Consider the following 20,326-nt stretch of genomic DNA (forward strand, 5'->3'; position numbering starts at 1 on the left):
ATCAGCACTTGGATCAGTATAGGCCAATACAGCTTGATAAATATCAGCCATCGGTATCAACTCAAAAAATTTCTATCGGTGCACCCCTACTATTTATAGCAATCGGATTATTATTGGTATTTATATAATTGTGATAAATAATAACACTGCCACTCAGAATAATAACAGAAGCAGGGACAGCAACACTCATAATGAGTGCTACCAGTCTTACGTAGAGGCCTGTCCCAGCCTATCCAGAAAGGCTCAGCACAACTTACTGCCCACATGCCCAATTCCTCAGAGGAAGGCTTTAAAAAAGACCTCCTGACACATACAGCAGAAGGGGGTCAGGGGCAGGAATCCCACCCAGCTCCATGTGGTAGCCACCAAAGCCAAGAATCCTGGGCACAACCCCTAGCACAACACAGGTATAGCTAGGCCCAGATCACCCCCAACTAATGGCTGTCCAACCTCATGTCGAGGCCCCACACCCTACACTCAGGTGTCTCTTTCAAGAAACCTAGTGTGTACTTGCACCCATGTGTGTCTACCCTCCCCTGGGTCTGGTCTCTCTGTGTATTGAGGAGACAGAGACACCATGAGCTGTGTGTGGCTCCCGGTCAGATGAGCAAGGGCTAAGTGTTGTGACATCAAACCAAGAAGCCCCGGTTCACCTTTCCAGCTGGCCCAGTGCTCTGGAGGGACCTGTCTCTGCTCCCACCCAAGCCTGTTTGGTGGGGCAGAAAGGAACGGTGCTGCCAAAGCTGGAGCAGCTTCCCAGGGTGTTACACCTAGGATGTCTCTGGGACCTTGCATTTTATCTGGTCTTGGGCTGCAGTGACCATGAGATGACTTGAGTTCAGGATCCTGAGGAAAAGAAGGATGGAGACCAGCGGAATAAGGACCACGGACTTCAGAAAAGCAGACTGTGACTCACTCAGGGAACTGATGGCCAAGATCCCGTGAAGCCAGTCTGAGGGGGAGAGGAGTCCAGGGGAGCTGGCTGTACTTCAAAGCAGCTTTACTGAGAGGGCAGAAACAAACCATCCAGATGCAAGGAAAACTAACAAGTATGACAGAAGACCAGCTTGGTTTAGTAGGGAACTCTTAAGTAAGTTAAATCACCAAAAGGAAGCTTATAACAAGTGAAAACTTGGACAAATTCCTAGGGAAGACTCCAAGAGCACTCCTTGGGCATGTAGGGATGAAGACAGGAAGGCCAAAGTGCAATTGGAGTTGCAGCTAGCAAGGGCTGTGAAGGGCAACAAGGATTGCTACAAGCACGTTGGTACCAAAGGAGGATCTGGGAAAGCGCAGGTTCCTTACTGAATGGGGGAGGCAACCTTGTGATGGGATGCAGAAAATGCTGAAGTGCTCAAAACCTTTCTTGCCTCAGTGTTCACAGGCAAGTTCACCTCCCAGACTACTACACCAAAAGCAGAGTTTGAGGAGGAGGTGAACAGCTGTCAGTGATGACCATTTACGAAGTTGGATATGTACAAGTCCGTGAGGCCAGACTAGATGCACTCAAAGATGCTGAGGGAGTTGGCTGATGTGATTGCAGAGCCTGCCCTGGGTCCTGTCTCTCTCTCTCTAGTGAGGAGATAGAAGCAGCTTGAGCTGTGGGTGGCTCCTAGTCAGATGAGCAGGGGCTGAGTGTTCTGCCCTCAAACCAAGCAGATCTCCCAGTCTGCCTTTCCAGCTGGCCCATGCTCAAGAGGGACCTGTCTCTCTGCTGCCACCCAAGGCTGGTTGGGCTGGGGGGGCACAGGAGACAGTGCTGCCAGAGCTGGAGCAGGATCCCAGTGTGTTACACCCAGGATGTCTCTGGCACCTTGCATTTTATCTGGACATGCACAAAAGAAGCCAAAGTATGTTCCTCCACATGAGACACTGTGTATTCGGATATTAGAGACCAGGGAACATTCCCCAAATGACAACATACTGCATTTCACCCAGAGGATGTTCTCATACACTGCCCACCCTTTCACAGGAGAAGGACCTGCCACAGGCTGCACCTCCTCTCCCCCCCGGCACACATTTCTCCCAGAAAAGGCACTCGACTGTCTCCTGCCCACAGGCTCCTTCCAAAGGGCAGGGTCCTTGCTGCACAGCAGTACATGGGCGTGAAGCCTCAAGTGTGACCAAAATCTACACCCGATGGTTTCCAACAGGCCCTGGATCATGGTGAATCCTTGGCAAAGGGAAGGGGCTGGGAAGCGATAGGGAAATCTGCCCTTGAAAGGGTTCTGGCCCTTGGCTGGTTCCCATCTCACAGCTCTGAATACACAGAGCCCAGCCACAAGGATACCACGTCCAATGCTGGTGTTTTCTGAGCAGAGTCTGCATTAGAGTGGTGTGAAGGGCGGGAGGGCAGGGGAGCAGCAGGCACCCAGGGGTAGAGAGTTCTGGAGAGAAGCTCAGAAACAAAACCTGCCAGACTGCGCTCAGGTGACAGCAACAGCTCCTTGCAGACTCGATGGGCATAGGAGGCGGCCAAGGACAGGCCCTAGGCATTTGGAGTCAGCTATCTTATGGAAGGCACCCTATTGGGAAGGCATTTCTTCTCCCTGGCAGGAACTGGCTGCTTTTAGAGAACGATGGAGAAGGCATAGGCTCTAAGACTGATACAAAGATCATCCCCTCACAGGGCCCCCAACATCTGGGCTTGCCTCTCCTTAGGTGTTTCCTATTATACCCTCCTCCAGTCAAATCTTGGGGACCTGCTACTGGGTCCTTTGGGTTCTGCAGTGCCCTACAAGGCCCAAAGGCTATGTGAAATCTTTCTGCACTCCAGCAGCAGGAGGCTGCTTGCCTGAAGGCAGCCACTAGCAAGAGCTGAGCAGGGAGGTATCTTCAAGCTCTCCCTGCACTGCTGGCACAATTACAGATGTTACTGGATATGGATGCACTGGTGTTGGCCAGGTGGAGGAGTTGTGGAAACTATCCTCACACAGGGAGGACTGATGTTGTTTTCTCCCTGTGTGGATGCTTTGGTGTCAGGCCAGGCTGGAGGTTTGGGTGAAGCTCTTCTCACACTCAGGGCACTCATGTGGTTGCACTGCTCTGTGGATGTGCAACTGGGTGACTAGTATGCAGAACTGGGTAAAGCTCTTCCTATACACAGAGTACTGATGTGGCTTTTCTGCTGTGTGCATCCACTGGTGGATGGCCACGTGGGAGGAACTGGTGAAGCTCTTCCTACATAGAGAGCACTGATGTGGCTTCCCGCCTGTGTGGATGCGTTGGTGCCGGGCTAACTGGGATGAACAAGTGAAGCTCTTCCCACACTAGGAAGACTTATGTGGCTTCTCCTCTGTGTGCATACGCTGGTGTCTGGCCAGGCTGAAGGCGTGAGTAAAGCTCTTCCCACACTCAGAGCACTTGAATGGCTTCTCACCCCTGTGAATACGCTGGTGTGTGGCCAGATAGGAGGACTGGGTAAAGCTCTTCCCGCACACAGAGCACTGAGGTGGCTTCTCCCCAGTGTGGATACGTTGGTGCTGGGCCAGCTGGGACGAATAACTGAATCTCTTCCCACACTCAGGGCACTGATGTGGCTTTTCGCCTGTGTGCATACGCTGGTGTGTAGCCAGGCTGAAGGAGTGGGTGAAGCTCTTACCGCACTCAGAGCACTTGTATGGCTTCTCACCTGTGTGAATACGCTGGTGTGTGGCCAGGTTGGAGGAGTGGGTAAAGCTCTTCCCACACACAGAGCACTTATGTGGCTTCTCCCCCGTGTGGATGCGTTGGTGCTGGGCTAGCTGGGATGAATAAGCAAAGCTCTTCCCACACTCAGGGCACTCATGTGGCTTCTCCCCAGTGTGCATTCGCTGGTGTGTGGCCAGGCTGAAGGAATGAGTAAAGCTCTTCCCGCACTCAGAGCACTTATATGGCTTCTCACCTGTGTGAATACGCTGGTGTGTGGCCAAGTAGGACAGGGTAAAGCTCTTCCCACATATAGAGCACTGATGTAGCTTTTCTCCTGTGTGGATGCGTTGGTGCTGGGCCAGGTTGCATGAATTAGTGAAGCTCTTCCCACACTCAGAACACTTATATGGCTTCTCCCCTGTGTGGATGCGTTGGTGGATGGCCAGATAAGAGGAACTGGTGAAGCTCTTCCCACACTCAGAGCATTGATATGGCTGCTCCCCTGTATGGCTGCGCTGGTGTCGTGCCAGGTTGGAGGAATGGGTGAAGCTCTTCCCACACTCAGAGCACTGATATGGCTTCTCCCCTGTATGGATACGCTGGTGTCGCACCAGATCAGAGGAATGGGCAAAGCTTTTTCCACAAACAGAGCACTCATGTGGCAGAGCCCGATTTGAGGGACAGCCAGAGGTTTTCCGGCAGGGAAGGGCTTTGCCCCTTGGTTTAGCAGGCACCTGCTGCTTCCCTCTCAGTCCCTTCCTGCTGGCTTGGCTTGGATGCAGGGTCTCTTTCCAGTGGAACTTGGCCTCATGGCTTTTCAACTCCACAAATCCTTCCCTGTGCCTAGGACTGTCTCTGGCTTCTGTCCTTTCTCCATTCTCATGCCCAAGAGAAGATGGCATCTGCTTCACTCCTACATTCTCCCTCTGCTTATGGGGCCTCCCCACGCTCTTTAGCAATTGTTTTTCCTCACGTATCAGGGACTCCATCTCTCCCAAGCATCCAGGGGAAGTCTGAGGTGGCTCCAGGTTTGCAGGCCCTTCTTCAGGACTGTGCTTCTCAGCATTGCTCAGCAGCCAGGCACCTCCTGCACAGAGAAGAGAAAGTCTAGGTTAGTCCCAGCCCTCCTGATACAGGCCAAACATTGATGTGATGGATCTGCAGGCATGACTGGACCTGGGCACTTATGCTTTCTTAAAAGAACAAGGTCCTTCTGCCAAACTACAAGTACTGGGGGTGAGGAAGGGGAATGTCCCTGTGCCAGGCTAATGGTTCCAGAGGTTCTGGCACAGCTAACAGCTCCATCCCCCCCAGAATCTGCTGGGAGAAACGCACATAGGATGTGTTAAGACAAGACCTGATGTGCCCAGGAGATCAAGGGCAGAATCAGTGTAAAGGAAGGAGTCTCTCTAGGGGCTGCTCTGTCCCACAGTACTGACAGGTCCAAGAGAAGATGATGCCAAGCTCTCCTACTTCCTGGACCAACATGCTCCAAAAGCCAAAGTGCATTGGTGAGACTGCTCTCCAGTGCTCGCCCATGATCTCTGGCAGTCCTGAGAGCAGCATCATGTACCAGGGAGGACAGCCTTGTGGTGGATTTTGGGGACCCACCAGAAGTCAGGGGTGTGTGTGGACAATGGCTTTACACTGGACCAGCTGCTTCTCCTTGGTAGAAAACACTGACGTCATCCCTCCTGCCTCCAAAACCTGATCTGGGAGGGGAGGACTTAGGGCTGTGGGTCTCCTTCCTGGAAGAAACAGGGTGTGCCTTCTTCCTCCTTCCAGGGAAAGGTCTGAGGCTTGAAATGGGCCCATGTGGCTTCCCTCTGCTGCTGAGTCCCAAGATCTGTGACACTCCTGGGCCAGGCATGAGCCATGGGGGATTTACTTCTCCAAGAAACATGAAGGTTCATGAATCACACCCACCCCATGGAGCCATTCAATGCAACTTGAGACCAGAATTCAACACTTCCTCAGTTCCAGGTTGACCTGACCAGGAGACACAAGTCAGAGCCCCAGACCTTTCTCCTGTCCCACAATAATGGCTATGTGGAGCTTTGACCCACTATGCTGATTTCCATGGGGGACTACAAATCCCATCATGCTTTGGGAGAGGGTGCAATAGAGGTACGGCTACCTTGACCTGGGGAATCAACTCTTACACTGCAAAATTAAGATAAAACTTGAAGACCATGTTATCCCAGGGAACCAAATCTGTACCTAAACACTGAAATAGCAAACTCAGTTTCCCCATGGCAATTGTAGTTAGGGGGAGAAGGGAAAGGGTGCCTGTCTCCTCTGCTTCAAATTTAAGTGCATGGGAACAACACCTGCCTGGACACATGACTACATAAGCTATTTGAGCTCAGAAACCTGTAAGGAGAGCACCGGGCAGGTCTGCAGGTTCCAGGCCCCCCATCACTGTCAGCGTGGGGCATTTCTGAGAGGAGAGTCGGGGGGAGGGGACAGCCACAACTCACCTGGCAGCAGGTTCTCTGACTTTGAGATGCCCCCATGGTCCTCATCACCACAGACCCAGAGCTCCTCCTGGCCTTGCACAATGCGGCGGATTAAGTCAGGGGTGGGACCTCGATATCCTGTTTGGGGCAGCGGTTAAAAAGTATTCATGACTAGGTACTGGATGCCAAATAACCAAGTGGGATATGGGGAATGGCTCCAATGAACTCAAAGATTCTACTGGGGCCCTAGAGGACAAGTAAGAGAGGATATTTAGGATGCAATAGAAGGCACCACACAGAGAAGCTTTATAGATGATGACCTTTGTCACCCAGGTGCTGGGGAATGGTCACTGGGAACAAAGTAACCACCACTTGCACTTTGAGGCAGAAAAAGTGTCCGAGACCAACACAGTTCCCACAGACAAGGGGTGGTGATGCACAAAAGAGTGTAAAGATGAAACTTTCACTATTTCTATGGCACCAAAATGAAGAGATACCGGACACACTGGTGGCTGGATAACATGTCTTAGTGTCATTCCAGACAAAGGAATGGAAGTGTGTTTCTTCTGTGGGAAGAATCAATGCAAGGCCTGGTAGTAGTGAACAAAATCCAGGACAGATGGCTGATCAAGACACTTTTTTCTGGGAGACAGGGTCATTCCCCAACAAGGCAGAGGAAGGGAAATGTTCATATCTGCAGTGGCAACAAAAGCCAACATCACCTCCAGTGTGAGAATCGTCCCAAAAAGGGAGAAGAGCACACAAGTGGGCAAATCCTGCAGTGTTTTAAACAAAGGTCCTGGGGGTCCTGGATACAAATAAGGCAGAAGATGACACTTTTTGCATCACATCGAAATCCATAACCTAGGAATAACTGACATGGTCTATGTTGAACAATAAAAGCCTTGGAGCCTTTCCCCAAGGAAGTCCTTCAGGGGAACTGGAGGGAAAATTAAGCACTAGAAAAGCAAACTGACCTCATAGAAGATAAGTCCCTCAGCCCTGCCCACAAGCCAGAACCATGCCCGTATCAGAGACCCTCTGGAAATGACACCTGTTTTTTAACCAGTCCTGCACTGCGCCCACCTCTTTTAATCACTGTGACATGCAGAGGGATGTCGGGAGGAGGAAACAACAACTTCTGTGAAGGGCAGAGTGAGCTCGGGAGCAGGTCTCCAAGTAAACCTAACCAAGCCAGAGCCTCTGGCCTGTGGAGATGAAGACTATAAGAAAGAACACGGGCAACTGGTGCTGTCTTAGACCAGTCCCGCTGTCCGGGGTCAGGGAGTCTCACGGCCGATCCTGCTGAATGGGGAAGGGGCCCCCCCGTGGCCGATCTCACCACCTTCAGGGGGGTTCCCTGGGAGCAGCTGTAGCAATCAGCCAGTGCTTGCAGAGGGGGCACCAGTACTCCCGCCTGCCCCCACTGCCCATCACTTAAGGAGCGAGCATTGCCAGTCAGGGGGTGCACCAGCACTCTCAGGGTGCCCATGTACCCCCTACTTGTCACCACTGGGAAGGAACATGGGCAGAAGCTTCCAGGGATCTAAAGATAGAAATTCCTGGATTCCATCGTGTGTACAGGTCACTAGAGATGCAGTCAAGGAAATGCTAATCCCAAGGGTGGTAACAACAGTGGCTGATAATACTTCCAATACCCTCTTTTGGGCCAGAACCAAAGGAAAGAGGGGGATCTAGACAGCACTGAGTATGCTCAGTGTTAGATGTGTGGAACAGTACAAGCTAGGTGGAATAGGGAGGAAATCATAACCACTCCGAGGAACAGCTGGCAGCGAATTTTTCTGCCCACTGAATTGGGGATGACAAGACTACTCTGAGAAAGGAAAGGGAGATGCACTCACCAAGACATGGCTGGGTATGGAAGCACCAGGGGCTACAAGAATGGGGAGGACTCAGGTGAAGGAGGCCAAATCAAAAGGAGCAGAAGATGTCAGTGTAAAATGTGAGAGATGCATGACCACGCACAGAGCTGTGAGGAAGATGTGCATTTCAATCCCCAGGGAAAAGTTCATGAGAACGAGAATCCTGAGAAGCAGGGAGAAGACAATTAGTGTCAGCACTGACACGGTTGCAGGGACAAACAGGAAACAGCTTTACCCAAGGAAACGAGGGCTCGCCAGTTCTTCAGCATCTGGTCCCGGTAAAGCCCCTTCTGTGCATCTTCCAGCAGCTCCCACTCCTGCCGCATAAAATACACAGCCACATCCTCAAAGGCCGCCCGTAGCTGCAGGCACAAGCATTACCCCATTAGTCTCTCCTGTTCCAGGTGCCTCCAGCCTCCACCGCCCTTTCCATAATCCCTCGGTGCAACAGCTCTCTGCAGGCTGGGCCATGACACACAGGGGTGCAAAATGCCCCCTTCTGCGCTGACAGGGAATGTGGGTGCAGCTGTGGATGCAGGGATCCACATATGCCCTGACCTGGCTCACCGCATTCCACGTGTTTGGGCCTTTAAGGCAGCACCTTTAAGGCCAGAGGATCTATGACTATGGCCTAGCTTTCCCATACCAGCACCCCCCCGCTATCAGCACTGGTAACGAGCCTGCGTGTGGCTGCAGCCCGTCACCAGAGGCTTGTTGGTCCTTAGCTCTCCCTGCTTCCCAAACTCTTGATGGCGCCCCTGGCTCCCCGCAAGCACAGCCCCAGCTGTATTCCCCACCCACGCTGGACCTGGTGCCCTGCTCACCTCCATGCTCTCTGCCTGCTTTGCCAGCCTCCCCTGCCCCTGCTGCAGTTTGCTCAGTTCCAAGGTCAAGGAGCCCCTCTCCCGCAGCCTCCCTGGGGAAGTCTTTGGTAGCTCCAGGTTTGCAGGCCCTTCTTCAAGAGGCTGATGAGCTTCGTTCTTGGTTCCTGCACCTGTGGGCGAGGAAGACAATGCACAGATCAGGCCTGGTGCTCCTGGCAGAGAACAGCCCTGCTGTTCTCCTGTACTGGCCTATGACTACAGCAGCTAGAGGCTCTGGCAGGTGGGAGAAGGGGGAGATGGAGAACAACTGCTGCAGCACTCAGACCCACACCCCAGCCCCTCACCTGACTCCAGGTCTGGCATGGGCTCCTCTCTCGGGCCACGAGGTGGCTGGTCCCAAGGCCCTAAGCTGTCCCTCTGTGGTGCCTGCTCCAGAGGCACATCCGCAGTACGGGCCCATGGGACCTCTGGCCCGGAATCACCAGGCCCCTGCAGTACCCTGGTGGGCCGCATCCTGTGCGAAGCCACCTCCTCGACCTTCACACTCACCGTGACCTGGGGAGAGGAAGAATGTGTCACCGGGGATCTGGGACTGGGAGAGATGGGGTGGAAGGAGACATCCCCCAGGCACACAGACAGGGCTGGAAGCATCCATGATCAGGGTGAAATGCTCATAAATGGAGTTTCTCATCCTCCACTTGCCCCAACCTCGGCCTCCCAGTAGCGCAGCCCTGGAAGTGCCGGCTCCAGGTCCCTGGCGTGGGGAGCTCGTACCCCGGTGCCAGCGGTGGGGTCTGTGGGGGCCCTGTGGGCACAGTGTGGGGCCGCTTCACCTCCTGCCCCCGCATCTCCCGGCGCTGGACCGGCTCCGGCTCGCGCCCCTGCTCCACGTCCTGCCGGGTGACGTGCCCCGATCCCGGCCTGGGCCACGCGAGGGACTCGCCCTGCCCCGGCCGCTCCTGCCCGGGCACCGCCCGGGGCCTGCTCCTCCATCGCCCCGGGGCTGCTCCAGGCTGGCAGGAGAGGCCCGCGGGTGCCAGGGGCTCCAGCGCTGCTGTGTTTCCTCCACCAAGAGAGGCCTCAGCCCCATTGGTCCCCGCGGTGAGCGGGAAAGGAGGCAGCGTAGCTCAGAGCAGGTGGCGGGACCGATCCTACCCCTGCCCCAGGCTCTGCCCAGCCCCGACCCCAACTGTCTCCGCAGCCGCCGCACAGGCGGGACTGAGGATGGCCCAGGAGCCCCCACAGCTCCGCCCCCGCCTCCTCCAGGGGCATCCCCCCCCGCCTCACTCTGAACCCACCTGACGGGTCTCCGGTCTCCCCACACCCCCTCGGCCGGACAGCGCCTGCGCAGTAACTGCTCTGCCTCTACTCCCGCTCCTCCTCCCCACACTGCTCTCGGCCCGGGCATGCGCAGTGAGTCCGTCCTGGAGACACCCAGCCCCTCTGCTTACAGCGCATGCGCAGACATCGGCTGTGGCCCCTGCCCCCGCTGAAGGGCTGCGCATGCGCAGGGGCCGGGGTTGGGCGGAGGCGGCGCGGTCGCGGCTTTGTCCCGGCCCCACGGCGGGCCAGGGCTTGGTGTGGAAATCGTGCTGCCAGCTCTCCTCCAGCCGCTCAGCAAGCCCTGCCCGTTGTTCTTTCCTAGCGCTTGAGAGCAACGTCCTGGGGTCAGGCACTCGACATCCGCCTAGGACGTCTCGTACAGGCGGGGGGCCTCGAAAACTGGGACGTGAGGGCCGGGAAGGAGGGGGATGAGGAGGGCCCGCTCGCCTCCTTCAGCCTCACCTTTTCAGGTACAGGCAGGGCTGCTCCCGTGCATCAGCCTCGGGCTCCGTCCCCAGCTGGGGCCGGGCAGCTCTCCATGGGCCCTTCTTGGGGGGCGGAGGGGTGTGTGTCTCTAAGGCGGGGCAGCTGGGCATTAACCCCCTCCCTGACACCAGTTGCCCAGCACCCCCCTGTGCCACACACAGCACAGGAAGCCCTGGGTGCAGGATAAGTACCCCAGCCACTGGCAGGAGTAGCTCAGGCAGGTTCATCCTGGCTCTTCCCAGGGCAACGTGTAGACAGCCCTGCTCTAAGGGTGTTAAGCCATAGCCGATCCTGGGGCCTCCTGCTGATCCTTATAAAACCCAGAGGTTTCCTGGCTAAAGGGCCTTGCTCTTTCATTCACACTCAGGCGTGTCTGAGCTCAGTGGGAGGCCTGCGTCATCGGTGTCCCTAACCTGGAACATGCATCACTCGGGGGGTTTGAGCCCTGCCTAGCTCCAGTGGAGGGCAGACACGTGCTGGAATTGCCTTGAACTTGGCTGGGAGGACAGTCTACCCCACTGACCCCCTGCTTGCTTCTTCATGTGTCAGTGGGGTTTTAAGCCTCCCTCAGAGGCACCAAGGTTGGGGAAAGCGCTGCTTCAGTGATCGCAAGTAAATTTGCTACGTGCATTTGCAAGCAGCAAATTTAGTCCCAATTAGGTTTACTGTGCAGTAAGCAAGTATGCATGTAGATGCACGTGGTTACTGTGTAGTAAACTATGCTACTGCACAGTAAAGCATCTTGTGTAGACAAAACAGACCCTCTGAAAGCTAAGAGCAGAGAGCTAGCAGTTTTGCTACTGCTTTTGCCAAATGGTGGGGCTCGCCTGGTGTGCCGTGTCCTCTTGGAAAGACCAGTGTGACATCCCAGGAGACAGGCTGGGTGAGGCGGGCAGACCCAGGGGACCCCACTTCCTGGACACTATATTCCTAGGAGGACCCTGAAGAAATCTTTTTCTTCTATATTCTGCCTTGCAAAAAAATAAGGGTTGGGAGTGTATTGCATGCAAGATAATATGGTACACCCATGAGATTGGTTCCCACCCCTTTCCTCAGCTGGGGACTATGAGCACATCTGGATCCTGGCCAAAAAACAGTTCCAACTCCATTCATAAATTATCAGGTCGCACAAGATGGTGGCAATAGGCTGGTGTGAATGCCAGTGTACTCAAGGAGCTCTTCACTCATTCAGAGGTGTTCTCTCAGCCCTCAAGGTTTCCCATGGAGCCAGTCATAATAATACTAGTAGCAGCGATGGCAACACTCATAAAGACTGCTGCTATTCTTATGTAGAGGCCTGTCCCAGCCTATCCAGAAAGGCTCAGCACACCTCAGGGACTCAACACCTCAGAGGAAGGCTTATACAACAGAAAACCCCCTGACACACATAGCAGAAGGGGGTGGGGGCAGGAATCCCACCCAGCAGCACGTAGCAACCAGCAAAGCCTAGAAGCTTGGGAATGACACCTAGCACAACACAGGCATAGCTATGCCCAGATCACCCTGAATTAGTGGCTGTGTCATTTTGTTTGAGAGTCATAGGTTGATAAGCACCCCCCACCCCCTAGCTTTGACCTGCGTTGGGCTTGTCTTGGTTTGTTGTTAAAGGCAATATCACTTTTTTTTCCTCGCAAGACTTGGCAGCACTGGCCCCATACCACCACACTCAGGTGTGTCTTTCAAGAAACCTTTAGAGGTGTTGCTCTCCACAAGGGACCCAACCCTGCAAACCTAGCTTCAAGGTGCTGCTGAGGTCCGCAGAGAACCTGGATTGAATTTGGCATTGGACAAGACAGGCAGTAAACTTCCCTGGACCAAAAGGAGAAATAAATGACACATGAGTCTAGCCTTTATCTGCACCCATGTGTGTCTACCATGCCCTGGGTCCAGTCTCTGTGTAGTGAGACAAAGGCAGCTTGAGCTGCAAGTGGCTCTTGGTCAGATGAGCAGGGGCTGAGTGTTGTGCCCTCAAATCAAGTAGATCTCCCAGTCTGCCTTTCCAGCTGGCCCAGTGTCCCAGAGGGATTTTCTCTCTGCTACCATCCAAGGCAGTGTGGGAGGATGCGGGGCACGGTGCTGCCACAGCTGGAGCAGGATGCCAGAGTTATACCCAGGATGTCTCTGGGACCTTGTATTTGGTCTGGACACATAAAAAAGCCAAAGCCAGCTACTCCACATGGGACATGGTGTATTGGGATACTAGTGATCAGGGAACATTTCCCAGATGACAACATGCTGCATTTCACCCAGAGGATGTCCTCATACTCTTCCCATACTTCCACAGGAGAGACAGGACCTGTCACAGGCTGCACTTCCTTCCCCCTGCCCGCATTTCCCACAGAAAAAGCACTCATCTTTCCTCTAGCTGCAGGCTCCTTCCAAAGGGCAGGGTCCTTGGGGCACAGCAGTACATGGAAGGGCGGCCTCGAGTGTGACTAACACCTGCGCCTGAGGGTTTGCAACAGTCCCTGGACCACGGTGAATCCTTGGCAAGGGAAGGGATAGGGAGATCTGCCCTGGAAAGTACTGGTTGGTTGGTTCCTGACTCACAGCTCTGGAGAGGGCACAGAGCCCAGCCACAGGGATACCATGCCCAGCGCTGGGGCTTTCTGAGCAGAGATTGCACTATAGAGTGCTGTGAAGGGCAGGATGGCAGGGGAGCAGCAGGCAGCCAGGGGTACAGGGTACTGGACACAGACTGAGAAGCAAAACCTGCCAGACTAGGCTCGGGATGGCAGCAGCAGCTCCTTGCAGACCCAATGAGCTGGTGAGCTGACCAAGGACAGGCCCTAGAGGTATTTGGAGCCAACTGTCTTGGGGAGGGCATCCTACTGGGAAGGAGCTTCTCCCTGGGGAGAGAATGATGGGGAAGGCACAGGCTCCAAGACTGATATAAAGATCATCCCCTCACAGGGTCCCCTAGCATCGGGGCTTGTCTCCTCCTGAACTCCAGCAAGAGGAGGCTGCTTGTCTAGAGGCAGCCAGTGGTGGGAGCTGAGCAGGTAGGCGTAGGCACTGCTGAAAGAATTATTGATGCTCCCGGGTATGGATGCATTGGTGTTTCACCAGAGGGGAGGATTTGTGGAAATATCCTTCCAGAAGACTGATGTCGTTTTTTTCCTGTGTGGATTCATGGGCATCTGGCCAGGCTAGAGGATTAGCTGAATCTCTTCCCACGCTCAGAGCATTGACATGGCTTCTCCCCTGTATGGATGCTCTGGAGATGGGCCAGACTGGAGGATTAGGTGAAGCTCTTCCCACACTCAGGGCACTGATGTGGCTTCTCCCCTGTGTGGCTACGTTGGTGCTGGGCCAGGTGGGAGGACTGAGTAAAGCTCTTCCCACACTCAGAGCACTGATGTGGTTTCTTCACTTTGTGGATGCGCTGGTGCATGGTCAGGTGGGATGAGCGGGTGAACTTCTTCCCACTCTCAGGGCACCTATGTGGCACAGCCCAGTGTGAGGGGCAGCTACATTTTTTCTGGCATTCAGGATAGGGCTGGGCATGGCCCCTGGGCTTGGCGGGCACCTCCTGCTCCCCTCTCAGACCCTCCCCACTGGCTTGGCTCTGATGTAGGGTCTTTTTCCAGGGAAACTTTGCCTCATGGCTCTTCAGCTCCACAAATCCTTTCCTGTGCCCAGGGCTCTCTCTGGTCCTTTTTCTGCTTTCACACCTAATGGAAGATGGCCCCTGCTTCACTGTTATATTCTCCCTTGCCTTTTGGGGCCTCCTCTGGTTCTTGAGTCATTGGTCTTCCTCAGATCTCAGGGACTTCAACTCGCCCAAATTCCCTGGGTGGGTCTGGGGTGGCTCCAGGTTTGCAGGCCCTTCTTCAGGATGCTGCTTCTCAGCTCTGCTCACCAGCCAGGTGCCTCCTGCATGAGGAAGGGAAAATCCAGATTAGTCCCTACCCTGATGGCACAGGCCAAACACTGCAATACCCTCTGTTGTCATGGGCCTGCAAGCATGATTGGACCATGGCACTTAATTTTCTTGAAGAGAACAAGGTCTTCCTGCCAAAACCAAAGTGCTGGTGGTGAGCAAGGGGCATGTTTCTGTGCTAGGCTAATGCTCCCTGCTCAGTGGAGGTCAGAGCTAGATGCTCAGGGTTTCTGGCCCAGCTTTCAGCCCCGTCCCTTCAGACCCTGCTGGGAGAAACCCATGTGGAACATGTGTTAGGACAGGACCTGGAGGGCTTCCTGCTCTAAGGGGCCCAGGAGACCAAAGGCAGAATCAACATAAAGGAAGAAGGAGTCTCACTAAGGGCTGCTGTGTTCCACAACACTGGCGGGTCCAGGGGGAGATTATGCTAAGCCCTCCACCTGGCTGGGCTGAAATGCTCTGAAGCCAAAGTGCATTGTTGAGACTGGCTTCCAGTGCTCACGCATCATCTCTGGCAGTCTTGAGAGCAGCATCTGGTACCAGGGTGGACAGCCTCGTAGTGGATTTCTGGGGCTTGCCAGAAGTCAGGGGTGCGTGGGGAGAATGGCCCTACCAACTGATTCTCCATAGAATCACAGAATCAGTGAGGCGGGAGGGACTTGAACAGATCATCGAGTCTGACCCCCCGCCATGGGCAGGAAGGAGCACCGGGGGTGGCAGGGGTCATAAGACCCCAGCCAGGTGCCTGTCCAGTCTCCTTGAAGATCTCCAGGGAAGGGGACAGCACCACTTCTCTGGGAAGCCTATTCCAGGCTCCGGCCACCCTTACCATGAAGCAGTTCTTCCTAATATCCAACCTAAACCTCTCCTCCCTCAGCTTGTGGCCATTGTTCCTGGTGACCCCAAGGGGGGCCCTGGTGAACAGACTTTCCCCGAGTCCCTGCTGCTGGCCCCTGATAAGGTTGTAGGCAGCCACAAGATCCCCCCTCAGTCTCCTCTTGCGGAGACTGAAGAGATTCAGGTCCCCCAGACTCTCCCCATAGGGCTGGCCATGGAGGCCCCCAAAAAGGGCTAGTACCAACAGGGATGGGATTCAAACCCATGCATGCAGAACACAGTGGGTTAGCAGTCCATCACCTTAAGCACTCGGCCACCTTGTCATCCCAAATCCTGAGCTTGATGACACTCATGACCCAGAGACTAAACACAAAGGCAAAAGCTATGGGAGATTCACTTCCCACTACAACATGAAAGCTTGTGAATCCCACCCACCCCGGGGAGCCATTTTAATGCAGCCCGTAACCAGGATTCAAGACTTCCTCAGTCCCAGCTCAACCTGACCAGGAGGCACAAGTCAGAGCCCCAGGCCTCTCTCTTGTCCTACAATAATGGCTACACAGAGCCTCACCACGTTGATTTCCATGGGAGACTAAATCCCATCATGCCTCGGAAGAGGGTGCTATAGAGGTATGGCTACCCTGGGCTCAGAAATCAACTTTTACACTGCAAAATGAAGTCAGAAATTTAAGACACTGGTTTCAAAGGGAACCTAGCCTGTACCTAAACAGTGAAATAGCAAACTCGGTTTCCCCATGACAATTGTAGTTAGGGGGAGAGGGGGGGGAAAGGGTGCTTGTCTCCTCTGCTTCAAATTTCAGTGCATGGGAACAACACCTGCCTGGACACATGACTACATAAGCTATTCGAACTCAGAAACCTGTAAGGAGAGCACCGGGCAGGTCTGCACGTTCCAGGCCCCCCCATCACTGTCGGCGTGGGGCATTTCTGAGAGGGGAGTCAGGGCAGGGGGCAGCCACAACTCACCTGGCAGCAGGTCCTCTGACTTTGAGATGTCCCCACGGTTGTCATCATCACAGACCCAGAGCTCCTCCTGGCCTCGCGTAATGCAGTGGCTTAAGTCAGGGGTGGAATCTCGATATCCTGTTTGGGGCAGTGGTTCAAAAGCATTCATGACTAGGTACTGGATGTCAAATAATGAACTGGGATTTGGGGAATGGATCCAACAAACTCAAGGTTTGTACAGGGGCCCTGAAAGATAAGGGAAGGTGAACTTTTAGAGAAAGCACTGCACAGAAAAGCCTTTCGTGGATGATGGTCTTTGTTAGCCAGGTGCTGGGGTGTAGCCAGATGGGCCTTTTCCATGGTAATCAGATGAACAAAAAGACAGGTCCTGGGGTGATGGTCATAGGAAACAAAGTGCCTGCCACTCTGAGGTATAAAAGGGGTCTGAGACTGAGAGATGGTCCATGGACTGGAGTGAAGATGCAGTGACATGTGATGTGCTAAAGAGCATAAAGAGGAATTTTATTACTTACAAGTCACCAAAATGAAGAGAAACTGGTGGCTAGATGACACCTTTCTTATCAGTGTCATTCCAGGCAAAGGAGCGGAAGTGAGTTCCTTCTCTGGGAACATTTAAAGCAAGGCCTGGCAGCAGCAAACAGAATTCAGGACAGATGGCTGATCACGACACTTTATTCTGGGACAAAGGGTCATTCACGAACACAGAAGGGAAGATTTTATAAGAACTGCAGTGGCAATCATCCCATCCTGTAAGAGGATCATCCCAGAAGGGGAGATGAGTACAGAAGAGGGGAAATCCTGCAGGGTTTGAAACAAACATCTTGCAAGTCCCAAATGTAGACAAGAGAAAGCAGAAGGAGATGCCTGTTGCAGCATTTGAAAGCGTATAATGTAGGAACGGTCAACATGGTCTTTGCTGAGCAACAAAAAGCCATGAAGCCCTTCCCTAAGAAAGTCCTTCAAGAGAACTGGAGGAAAAATCAGACACTAGCAAATCAAAATGACCTCATACAAGGTAAGTCCCTCAGTCCTGCCCACAAGCTGGAACAACCCCTGTATCACGAATGGAGCTGTGGGGAGGATGTGGATTTCAACCCCCAGGGAAAAGCTCATGACTGGGTGGAAAGCACCCTGTTCAAGCTCGCCGATGACACTAAGCTGTGGGTAAAGTGAGTACACAGGCAGGCAGGGACCGCATCCAGGCAGACCTGAATAGGTTGGAGAAGTGGGCAGATCTGAACAGGATGCGGTTCAACAACGACAACTGCAGGGTGCTGCACCTGGGGAGAAGGAATCAGCATCATGGTTATAGGTTAGGGGCTGCCCCTCTCAGCAGCGCAGCAGCAGAGAGGGATCTTGGAGTCAGGACTGACTCCAGGATGAATGTGAGTCACCAATGCAACGAAGCAATAGGCAGAGTGAAATGCACCCTGTCCTGCATCAACAGGGGCATCACTAACAGGTCCCGAGAGGTCTTGCTCCCCCTCATGCGGCTCTGGTCAGGCCGCAGCTGGAGTCCTGTGTCCAGTCCTGGGCGCCACACTTCAAGGGGGACGTGGGGAACCTGGAGAGGGTCCAGAGGAGGCCACTCGTATGGCTGGGGGCCTCTGTGGCCAGCCCTCTGGGGAGAGTCTGGGGGACCTGAATCTCTTCAGTCTCCGCAAGAGGAGACCGAGGGGGCATCTTGTGGCTGCCTACAACCTTATCAGGGGCCAGCAGCAGGGACTCGGGGAAAGTCTGTTCACCAGGGTCCCCCTTGGAGTCACCAGGAACAATGGCCACAAGCTGAGGGAGGACAGGTTCAGGTTAGATATTAGGAAGAACTACTTCACAGTAAGGGTGGCCAGAGCCTGGAATAGGCTTCCCAGAGAGGTGGTGCTCTCGCCTTCCCTGGAGATCTTCAAGAGGTGCCTGGACAGGCACCTGGTTAGGGTCTTATGACCCCTGCCCACCCCCAGTGCTCCTTCCTGCCCATGGCAGGGGGTCGGACTCGATGATCTGTCTAGGTCCCTCCCGACTCACTGATTCTGTGACGAGAGTGCTGAGAAGCAGGGAGAAGACAATAAGTATCACCGCTGACATGGCTGCAAGGAGAAGCAAGAAACAACATTACCCAGGGCAACGAGGGCTCGCCAGTTCCTCAGCATCTGGTCCCGGTAAAGCCCCTTCTGTGCCTCTTCCAGCAGCTCCCACTCCTCCCGTGTGAAATACATGGCCACGGCCTCAAAGGCCTCTTGGAGCTGCAGGCACAAGCATTACCCCATCAGTGTCTCCTGTTTCAGCTGCCTCCAGCCCCCGCCGCCCTCTCCAGAATCCCTTTGCGCGACACCTATCTGCAGGCTGGGCCATGACACCCAGGGGTGCAAAATACCCACTTCTGCACTGACGGGATGTCGGTGAAGCTGTGGACGCAGGGGTCCATGTGTCTGCCTTGGACCAGTTCATCCCATTCTACGTGCCAGGGGCTCCACAACTGTGGCCAGCCTTTCCCATGCCAGCACCCCTGGCTATGAGCACTGGCGGTGAGCTCCAACAAACACCAGCTGCGTGTGGCTGCATGCCTTGTCACCAGAGGCTTGTTGCTTCTTAGCTCTTTCTGCTCCCCAAACTCAAAACCCAAACCCAGACAAAACCAGTTGTGTATTCAAGCCCGTGTACTTAGTACAGCAGGAATGGGGGGACTGTCAGCTGGCAGCCTGGCCTGCACAACCTGCGCTCCAGGCTGGGCAAGACGCTGGCCAGAGACGTCCGGGAGAGTCCCCCGGTGCCACAGGGGCATGCCGTGGGGTTGCCGAAACAGAGCTTCTAGTCACAGCCCAAAAGCCAGTTCCTTCTTCAAGCCCTCGTACATGGTACGGTGGGCACAGGGGCTGCTGGTTGGGCCAGGCAGGACTGCATGCTTTGGGCCAGTCCCCCAAGGGCATTGCAGGAAGTCTGGGGTGGCCCAAGAAGTATTTTGTCCCATAATCCCATCCTTATCTGACCTTCATTTAGGGCTCTGTACTTGATGCAGGATATTCTTTTACATACGTAGCTAATGAAAATCTCTCTCTTTACAATGTATAATTCATCAATAACAAGCGCTTATTAGGTATAGGTTAGCTTTGAAAAAGGAACCGGGAACCAGGAATAAGAAACCTGGAATAAGGAGCTGGGAATAAGCAACCAACTTCAGCACATCACTCCCAGGTCCTTTCTGCAGAGCTGCTGCTGCCCCAGCCTTTCGGTGCAGGAGAGGCCAGGGGCTGATCATCCCTTCCCTATGTCCACCTCTTCTTCCCTTCTCCTGTTCTCAAAACAAAAAGACACTATGAAAACCAGCAAAGGAATCCCAAATGTCCCACAGATCTCTTTTTAATTGCTTTTTATTTTTTTTTAATTGCTTTTTATTTTTTAACCCCTCCATTGTTCCTGGCTGGCTTCAGGCCACTCGGTGGGTTTTTTTCCTTGCCTCTGCAAATTTCCACCCATGCCCACAGACCAGGCTGGTTTGTGTAGCTTGGGTCCTAAAGTACTTTGGGGGAAATCCAGACAAATCTATGATAAACTGTGCCCTTGTTGTGAAGAAAGCTAACAGCATCCTGAACTGCATTAGTAGGAGTGTTGCCAGCAGATGCAGGGAAGTGTTTATTCCCCTCTATTCAGCACTGGGGAGACCACATCTGGAGTCCTGTGTCCAGCTGTGGAGCCCGCACTACAGAAAGGATGTGGACACATTGGAGAGAGTCCAGTGGAGGGCAATGAAAATGGTTTGGGGACTGGGGGACATGTCTTGTGAGGAGACGCTGAGGGAGCTGGGGTGATTTGGAGAAGAGAAGACTGAGGGGATTTAACAGCAGCCTTCAGCTCCCTGCAGGGTGGTTGCAAAGAGGATGGAGCTGGGCTGTTCTTAGTGGGGGCAGATGACAGGACAAGGAGCAATGGGCTCCAGTTGCAGCAAGGGGAGCTGAGGTTGGATAGTAGGAAAAACATTTGCACCAGGAGTGTGGTTACTGCACCAGCTGTCCACCAGAT

General features: G+C 54.1%; 1 protein-coding gene and 1 long non-coding RNA gene across 2 annotated transcripts; one reads left to right on the forward strand and one right to left on the reverse strand.

Moving 5' to 3' along the window:
- Positions 1-70: 70 nt before the first annotated feature.
- On the reverse strand, positions 71-10,014 carry LOC149852688 (uncharacterized). The gene is made up of 6 exons (XM_090029725.1): positions 9,505-10,014; positions 9,141-9,351; positions 8,797-8,966; positions 8,208-8,334; positions 6,111-6,227; positions 71-4,717 (listed from the first exon to the last, which is right to left on the reverse strand). Exons 1-6 carry the CDS (start codon positions 9,787-9,789, stop codon positions 3,270-3,272), a joined length of 2,358 nt encoding a protein of 785 aa, XP_089885851.1. The 5' UTR covers positions 9,790-10,014; the 3' UTR covers positions 71-3,269.
- Positions 10,015-10,301: 287 nt separating this feature from the next.
- On the forward strand, positions 10,302-13,957 carry LOC149852689 (uncharacterized). Its single transcript, XR_016439427.1, has 2 exons — positions 10,302-10,589; positions 12,241-13,957. It is a non-coding gene; the product is annotated as an uncharacterized LOC149852689 (long non-coding RNA).
- The last annotated feature ends 6,369 nt before the right edge of the window (positions 13,958-20,326 follow it).

The sequence above is a fragment of the Crocodylus siamensis genome, chromosome 15 (genome assembly GCF_052110815.1).
Source record: "Crocodylus siamensis isolate JL-2025a chromosome 15, ASM5211081v1, whole genome shotgun sequence".
Classification (NCBI taxonomy): domain Eukaryota; kingdom Metazoa; phylum Chordata; order Crocodylia; family Crocodylidae; genus Crocodylus; species Crocodylus siamensis.